The 9,458-nt window shown below is 42.9% G+C and overlaps 1 protein-coding gene across 1 annotated transcript; it reads right to left on the bottom strand.

The window, feature by feature from the left end:
* Positions 1–4,853: 4,853 nt before the first annotated feature.
* On the bottom strand, positions 4,854–8,796 carry cipcb (CLOCK-interacting pacemaker b; the record flags this gene model as incomplete). Its single annotated transcript, XM_080744893.1, has 3 exons — positions 4,854–5,783; positions 8,033–8,196; positions 8,694–8,796. 3 exons carry the CDS (start codon positions 8,794–8,796, stop codon positions 4,854–4,856), a joined length of 1,197 nt encoding a protein of 398 aa, XP_080601019.1.
* Between the last annotated feature and the right edge of the window lie 662 nt (positions 8,797–9,458).

The raw sequence follows: 9,458 nt of genomic DNA, 5'->3' as shown, positions 1-9,458 counted from the left end.
AATTTGGTTCCTATAGCTGGGGACCCCCTGGAACTCCCTCAAGGACCCCTGGGGGTCCCCAGAACCCACTTTGAGCAGCAGTCTTCAACGTTTTCCTGTTTAGGTGAGAGAGAGATGAAGTAGGGACCTCCACACACACTCATACACATGCATACACTATAAGATGGTGTTGCAGATTACTTTTCCATAGTAGATTTTATAGCTTCATAGAGTTGTTTTACAGCACGTTCAATCAAGTTTCTTTTTGTGACTATTCAGATTTTCAACAGGACCTTTGGGAGCAGATTTAGTTGCAGATCGAGATAGAAAATCGATACAGTAAAGTTAGTAGCAGCACTACACCAGTGATTCAGTGACAGCAGTGGGCCCATTTTGGTTCCATCAATAATTTAGCTAGGGACCCCCTGCAATCCTTTCAAAGGGTCCCATGCTGAGAACCACACTGCGCTACACCTTGCATGCACCTATACTCAGCTTGCGTTCACACCACCTCTAGAGCAGTGGTTCTCAAACCTTCTGTGTCAAAGACCTCCAAATTGATAACAAAAATGTTCAAAGATAGCAGATGCACTCTACACCCCCCCTCCATTTGGTTATCAACTCTTTATCATTACTTGCGTCAGCAGAGCACGCAAGTACTGCGTTCGGCTGCGTAGGTAGGTATGTAGCCCATATGGCCTACTTGTGCACTAGACGCAAGTTGGCACCTCGACATAGTGCAGTTCTAGTTTATCTGGGGACCACCTGGAACCCCTTGACGGACCACTGGTGGGCAAGTCTTGCTGTAAATTTAAACAAATTCTATTTGTAAACGTAATAATAAAAATCCACTCACAAAGAACAGTCCTTTGGAATGAGATTCATCATGCAGACAATAAAGACACATTAATGCACGTTAATGTCAAACCCAGTTTTGTGTTCCCATTTTCACCAAATATATTGTATTATTATCATACAAAACAATGGTGCGCAGTGTGGGTTTGGGCTTGATAGTCCATCCTTGATGGAGCAAACATTGATAAAACATAACTGTCCTTATATTTCTCATAATGCATTAGCTACTTGATGAACACAAAGTAGTAGTGGTCGTGCAATGTTGAGTACTTACTTACACACGTACAATCACAATCGCGGGCACAGCAAGATATGGTTTCAGTTACTGTGCTCTTAATCAATGACCAATGACCAAAAATAATCAATTAATAGTCAATTAGAATTAACTCGGGTGGCCGTGGCTGAGTGGTTAGTGAGCTTTCCCGGGGAACCAGAGCCCCTGGTTGTCCCAGGTACGATTCCAGGCCAGCAATTTGTTAAAGTGTTCCTGAGCAAGACACCCAACCCCTAATTGCTCTCTCCTCCATGCTCCTCATTGGGCAGCACTCAGCTGGGTGAAGCTGAAACTGAAGTTCCCCCTTGGGATAATCATAAGCTAGGTATGTAAGAAAAAGATTTGTTTTTTTTCCATAACATTTTCAAGTCCAGAACCCCCAAATGGGTACTTATTTGGCCTCAGACCCCGATCTGAAAAGATTTTGTGCCAGGGACATCCATGAGAGAAGATTAATTTTGTTAAAATGTAACAATTTTCATGATTGTTTTTTAAATAGCCAAAATATAAAATAGCGATAAAGAGATTTTGTATTGCTGGGGACCTGCTGGATCACCCCCATGGAACCCATGGGTGTCCCTACTTTGAGAACCACTGATCTAGTGAAGCACAGCTGTGGCTTAGAGCAATGAGGATCTATGCAATGTAAACAGAGCTTGTGTTTGGGCTACAGTGAATCGATGTCAGATGCTGTCTAATAAATAAATGTGTTGTTGTGGTGGTGCAACACTGTGCCAGCAGACACGATAAGCTTTTGACTCTAAAGTAGATCCAGACTGATGTTATCAGTCACTATTGGCTTTTTATATATATTATATATCACTTGTCAGCACTTGCTCCGCTGGTAAATCACTGTTAGACGGTGCAAGACAAAATTAGATTTCAGTGGAGTGATGTGCTGATATTTGTAAACCACATGCTTTCATTAAATCGGAATCAGAATATGTGTGGTGTGGGATATCAAGTGAAAATGTGTACTCAAAGTTTGTAACTGCCACTTTGTTCTTGCTTACCATTTGCACTGTACAATGTACTGCTCGAAACTGGTAGAAGAAAACAAAGCCTATCCGTACCTCCCCCTGACCTTTCTATTGTAAATACCATTTATTTTGCATTGTGTTTCACAAATGTGAGGAAAAAAAATCTGCATATACTGCATTTTATTTGTCTGTCATTCAATGTTATATGAGTTATAAAAGGATCCCAACTGAAACAAGCCCAAAGGCTTTCTTGAGGTGTTTATCCTTTTAGTTGACCGTGTACCAGTGAACTGTACCTTTTCCTATGCAAACTTCAAATAGTCTTCAATCAATCATTCACACAAAGAAAGATGGAAATCTCAGCCAAATACAAGGCATCTCACTAAGGCTTTCATTTAGTACGGCAAAAACGTCTCACTTTATTACAGTGAAGCACATATCATGGCCATTGAAATAATTTCATTTTCTTTTCTTTTCATTTATTCTCACACATCTGCCCAGTTTCTTACAGCCAACAACACATAAATAAAACAAGTATCCCATGGCATTTCAAACATTTGCTTTGACAAGTAAACAAGGATTTATTTATATACTCAAAAAGCACACAACAAGACCAGAAGAATATAAATCATCCCTTTAAAAGGAATTAATGAAACGTTACTTGAGGTCTCAATCATAAGGCATCATACATACACAACGGTAAGCCTGGTGAGTGTGTTGTAATCATCATAATACACCTTGTTTAAACTCCATACAATCTTCCCATCAATGAGGTCAAACTGTACAGCTACCGGTATTTCTTTAAATAGCAACACAGACATGAAAAATGTATGCGTTATTTGAAACACATTGCATGACATAATACATTATAATAATGCGTGTAGGTTTCATATGAGGTAATGTAGATTTAATGAGGTAATGAGGTTAATTTAATGATCAGGATTTTGCTATGTACTGTACGGATAGTGCCTATCAGCTTATATTGTGCACTGCTTATAATGCCTTACAAGACACTTCAAATAAAGTGTAAACGTAAAAAATAAAACGTTGCAGACTTTTCATGTGTTTCATATGCACCTCAATAGCTGCCTCAAGGTACCTCTTTAAAATAATATCATGTTTGATATTAAGGCGTAATTCTACACTGTACACACAGTAAAAAAAAAAGAAAATAAACAAAATGACAATGTGGAGACATCACGGCCCAAACTCTGCAAGTATTTACAATGTGTTCACTTTCTGTTTGTTATATAAAAACATACTTGAATCAAACAGTCTTGTTGATGCAGCACTACTGCATTTCCCAAGTGGAATTGTCTTGAGGGCTGTTTTTGCCCGCATCGATTCGGTTTAAAGTTTCTCCCGGAGAACACCATCACATCCGAGCAATTCATCATTCCAAATACAAACACGGAACAGAAACAACGGTACACTTTGTAACAAGTGATGCAAAATGGACACCATCAATTATATCCCCTGTTCTTAAGAAAAGACACAAACAACCCCACAAAGTCAAATAAATAGATTGTGATACAAGCATGTAGGAAGTGCAGTCCACAACTCGATGGTACATGGCAGGGAAATGCTTGAATGAACCATTTGCTACACTCAAAGTGCAACCTGCATTCCATCAACATGATGGGAATGTTTAGAGAGAATGTGGTGGCCTATCGCATAACTGTTTAAGAATACAGCAAAACATAAAAATAAGATTCGAGGCACAGTGTTCTCCTGTTTTGAGATGCAGATTGGTCTGAGCAGACCCGCTGAAAGAAAGAGAGCATTCTTGATATCACTGCAATGCGGTTCATGTACAGTATGTACAGTATGTGCTTCATCGACCATTTTTGAGGATTCACTGTTTGGAAGTAGACAGTAGTGTTTGGAACAGTGTTAGTCTGCCGATGGCAAACATTACTTCCGCATTCTTCTTGTTCTTGTTATCTCTGAGCACACCTAAATCAACTGTAAGTTGGTTTAGGCAATAATTGATTGAATGTTACATTCTTTGAACTGAATATGATATGAATACATATACAAGGAATTTCTATGGGATTGTCGTAACTCTCTCAATAGCTCTCGGTCTGAGGAACTGGACACATTCAGTGTGACATGAAAATACTGTTGTGAGCCTGACATTATGCTCTCTCCGAAAAAGCCACAGCGTAATCTTAAAAAGTTGAAGTGAACCTCAGCATCAATGGGGCTAGAGCTGATTAGAAGTATCTAGTCATTTTAGATCCAGAAACATTGTGCAGGATAGCTTTTCATCTACAGAATGTATTCATCCCCCCCAGTGGCATTTTAATTTTTTAAGCCTGCTTGGGTCTTATCCATACTATAGATATTCAGTCAGTAACTATAGTTAACCATATGCCGCATGGTGAAAAGAGCCGATCTACAAGCTCACAAAGTGTCGCTCCACTACGAGGAGCTTACAGATCTGCTATTTTTTATTTTATTTAAACGATTTTCAACTTTGATTGCATGCCCAAAATCGGGACACCAGGTTGAAAGTGGTTAAGAGGAAGTCAGTGGAAGAGATGCAGGCATGGACCAGACCAATGACTGACCAGTGAAAGCAGACTGCAGCCAGAATATAGGTCACAGTATGCTATGGATGGGGGGTGGAGGACGGGTGGATTTGTGGGTCATATTACTGCCGGCTCAGCATGTCTTTTGTGAGCTCCAAAAACCCTTGCTTTCCCCCCAATCTGAGTCTAAGGGATTACCATCTGACCTTTAGTCTCTGTCTAGTCAGTGGTCTAACCTGTGGAGCTGGTTTGGACAACCTTCTCTTTCTCCTTCTCTCTCTCCCTCTCGCGGTCCTCTTCCTGGAGGCTGCTCTGCAGCCGGACAAAGATGGTGCTGTCCCCACTCTGCAGGGCCTTGAGGAAGAGATCAGTGTGCTCCTTGAGCCGGTCCAAGTCCGTTTGGGTGCGGCGGTTCTGCCGGAGCAGCTCCTTGGTTCTGAGTGTGATGTCCAGCAGCCCGGACTTGCTCAGGATGTTGTAGGTGTTGCTGAAACGCTTCCGCTTGGCGTCGGGCTCGGTATCGACATCAGCGCATCCGCTGTCCGAGCCATGTTGCTCGGCGGCGGACGCAGAGGGAGTGAGGTCGGGGAGTGACGGGGACTCAGAGTCTTCGAGGCGGTTTGAGGGAGTGAGACACTGGTTGGGAGACAACCCTGATCGGCTGACGGCAGGCGAGGGCCTCTCACTAGAAGGGCTGCTGGAGCTGCTACTGTCCGTCAGGGGCGCAGCGAGGCGGCGAAGAAGCAAAGGAGGTACGGGGCTGGAGGCAGGGGGAAGACTGGCTGTGGAGGAACTACTGCTAGAGCAGACGTACGGGCTTTTCTTCTGGTGCTTGTCTCTGTGATGAGAGCGCTCCCGGTGGCTGGAGTTGCTACTTTTTCCGGAGCCCGAGGAAGACGAGGAATAACCGGACGAGGAAGAAGAGGAAGTGGTACTTCTTCCCGATGAGCCGTGGCCGTGTCCGGGATGGGGTGCGATTTTGGGGTACGACTTGAGGATGGGGAGATACTTCTTGGGGCGTCTGTGTTTGGAGGAGGCCTCCTTAGAGCGAGAGACCACCGGCTGCAGAAACACCACCTGAGGCTGCTGGACTGATGGCTGGACCACCTCCACAGCGGGACTGAACCCCCAGGGCTTCAGAGCGGGCTGGCTCTCTCCAGGCTGGAAGAACAGCACAGTCACAGTACAGACATTAGAGATAGGTCATTCAACAGGCAAACCTCTTCAGACTAGCTCAATCTCTTTCTCATCCCTTATAATGGAAAGAAAGCACACTTGAGCTATTTATATCAAAAGTAACAACTGGCAAATACATGGAGCTATTATTCCGAGAGCTAAACTGATTGTAATGGCCAATACTGGCCTATCACAGATATATTGGTATCTCTGTGTATGAAGATGAAGTAATATTAAATACCCTGACTTTATTACATACCAGCAAGACGCCCAAAAGGTTGAGGTCGCGCTGAAACAACAGACTGACACAATATGTCCATATATGGGCATTCCCGGATATGGTGACAGATATATCATAATCAATAATGAACCACTACCATTTAAAATGATCAAATACATATTATTATTATTAATAGGAGACAAAACCACATGCACAAAACGTTGTGCATTGTTTTGCAGATCTTATTGATGAACAAGTGTGTTACAGTATGTGTCATTCCCCCTCTTTTCTCCTCTCTGAACAGATTGACTGTCCAGAGGCTCTTTAGTCTTTATGTGATTAGTGGGTGACCCTCCCCCAGATTTAACCACTTAAGCCCTATATACTGTGTTGTACTTTGCCGTACAACAATAGAAAACAAAAGCTGATCTACAAGCTCCGCTTTTTGTTCTGATTGGCCAGGCCTCCAAACTACAAATGCTTTAGGTTAATTGATGGCAATGTTTGGTAAATAAAATGATTGTAATTCAAAAATGAATCCCCCTGGTGGGTATGGTGTGTCATTCCTATCAGTAACCCAGACAGGAAACAAGTGGATGATCAGCTGGTGTCTGCTTTGGTGAAGCAAGGAATGTTGTCAGCTGATGTGGTGGCATATGGTGTGTATATTTGTCCTAAATCAGACACAGCAGTTCTCTCAGAGGTTGAAAGAACTTGAATTGGAGTTTGTGTCGGGTATTTTTTTTTTAGGGGGGGCTTTCAATATTTTCACTTTACTCTCTTACTCTTACTTTGGGACTGGTTTGACATCAGAAATGAGTAGGAATATTCACCTCATTCCTGTCTCTCGTGAGGAGGATGTGGATACATATTTGAGCTTGTTACAAAAGCTTTCAAATGGCAGAGAAATGTGTGGACACTTGCTACAGTGCACACGCTCTGGTGAAACTCAGGATGTTTATGCAGCGTTGTCTCCATGGCCTTGATTATGAGCACGTCAGAGCCGAGTTTCTTTTGTCGTGGACTCGTGGCTGTAACAAAGGGGAGCTATAGCAACAAGCTGCCGTGTTTCAAACACTGACTGTATATAAACAGGAAAGCTGTTTCACTTTATCATATCAAGTGATAACAACCCCCACCCCCCTGTTAACTTGGGATTTGTGTAATAGACCAGTATTTTTAAAGCAGGTGAGTTGAAAGCACCAAGTTATGATCAGAATCGATTAAGGCCCTTTCCACTGGGCACGTTAACGATAAAGATAATAATCAAAAGTATTGTTGTCAATTGAAGTGGATGGTAGCGTCCACACCACAACGATGAAGCCGCCATAATTGATGTGAACACCGACATATCGTTATTGTTACCTTTATTGCGTCCTGTGGGAATGAAGCTTTAGTCTTGTTTCTGATGTGTAGTTTACCCACTTCATGATTGTCCTCTAGCACCAAAACACATCATGCATTGTGCTGTATGTCTGCCTACTAGTTGCCTACTAGCCTGTGAGCAGCCCTGCATCGAATGGTAACTGTTTTATGCTGGGTTGTCACTGAATAACGTGAGCCAAAGCAGATTACTCGTATGTACTCCACAGTCCACACTGGACTAAGGACCTAAAATGGATATTTAACTTTCAAACATGTTTGGGTTCATTAATTTTAACACCAACAGTTTAGGCATTTAGCAAACGTACTCAGGCTTTTTCACCCTGCAGTGCCTATTTTGGGCATGTCATTATAGGAAAACATTTTCTCTATTTATTCCAAAGCAAAGATAGCAGACCTACAAGTTCACAATGCGCTGCAAAACAACACATTGTGAGCTTGTTGACTGGCAATTTTCACTTGACTTCATTTATTGCATGACAATTATATGCGCTTAAATGACTGCCTTTTGTTTGTTCTTGTGTGTGTGTGTGTGTGTGTGTGTGTGTGTGTGTGTGTGTGTGTGTGTGTGTGTGTGTGTGTGTGTGTGTGTGTGTGTGTGTGTGTGTGTGTGTGTGTGAGAGCAGAATACCTGCTTGAGTAAGACATTGTTCATGATGATCACAGAAGACAGGTTGGAGTAGGGGCTCCCCACCACTGCCAGCTGGGAGGGCTGCTGCCCAGAGCTGGAGGCCAGAACAGCCCGGGGAGAGTCCTCAGAGTCTACGCCGTCCATAGCGCTCACTGAGCCCACGTCTGCAAGTCAAAGAGGGGGAAGGAAAGAAAGTGAGTTGCAAGTTGCTTGCAACCATGTGACACAATGCATGGTGAGAGGGAGATGTACTGTACTGTAGGTGACGTGTCCAGCAGCTGATGAATTGGCGGGTCTACCTAGTACCTAAAGCTCGCCTGATTCCTTGTACTTCCTCCTGTTGTTTTGCCAGTGTTTGTTTTGTTGGCTCCCACCACCACCACAGCACCACCAGTACACTCTCTTTTCCATAAGGGTTGTGTTCCCCTGGGGGGGTTTGTGATAGATGTATCTCCCTGCTCTTAAATGGTTGTCTGCTAATGTGCTGAGCAGGGAGCAATGTAGTATAAGCAGAGCCTGAACGCCAAGATCAAATATAATATTCACACTTGTATTTACATGAATAAAATGTTCTCAAGCTATTATTGGTCTCAATCTATTCGTGACTGTAATCTGACTGAAATATAAATTATATATATAAATAAGTGAAGGATGAACCAACCTGAGAAACCAGAGTCCCTCTCCGAGTCCTTCCGAGACTTCGTGGTACGCAGTTTGCCTGCTGGCCTGCTGTGACCCTCTGCCTTCCTCTTGGTGCTCATCATCCTCTTGTTCTGATGCTGGTGCTGATGTATGTCCTTGTTTCTGGAGCTCACCTCACACCTACATCTGCTTCTCCTGACCTAGAAAACGTTGGACCTGCAAGAGGCGAAGCTGAGTAGCTTCTTTATTTTTGAGGTTGTTGGTCACAATGGGTGCTCAGTGGTGCATTTTCACACATTATTTGAGTTTTGTTACACCAGTGGTTCTCAAAGTGGGATCCGGGGCGGGGACCCCCAGTCTAAATTCAAAACATCTTGAAACCTTTTTGTTTTTGAGCTGTGCTACATCTGGCTGTCCGTCCCGCAGAGCTTGGCATTGGCCAAGCTTCACGGGATGCTTAATGAAACAAAGTCATAAAAGGCACAGCTCACTTCACACTGGGTGTGATTTTATTAAGATTTAACACAAATCTTGTATGGGGTCCCTGGCACTAATTCTTTTCTTTTTTTCAAATGGGGGTCTGTGGTCAAATACATAATTATTAATGTGGGGTCCAATTCTTTGACATGAAAATGTTACTTACTTATGTATTACACAGACGTTAGGATGTCTATATACCTATTAATAACACACTGAGGCGTGAAGTGGATCCGTTAATTTGATGACAACACCATCATCAAATTAAACTGAACTTTGGGGTGGGGGGGACAATAGACAAACATGC

This window comes from Nannobrachium achirus, assembly GCF_963921795.1.
Source record: "Nannobrachium achirus genome assembly, chromosome: 16".
NCBI classification, from domain to species: domain Eukaryota; kingdom Metazoa; phylum Chordata; class Actinopteri; order Myctophiformes; family Myctophidae; genus Nannobrachium; species Nannobrachium achirus.
This window is presented reverse-complemented; position numbering and strand designations above follow the sequence as displayed.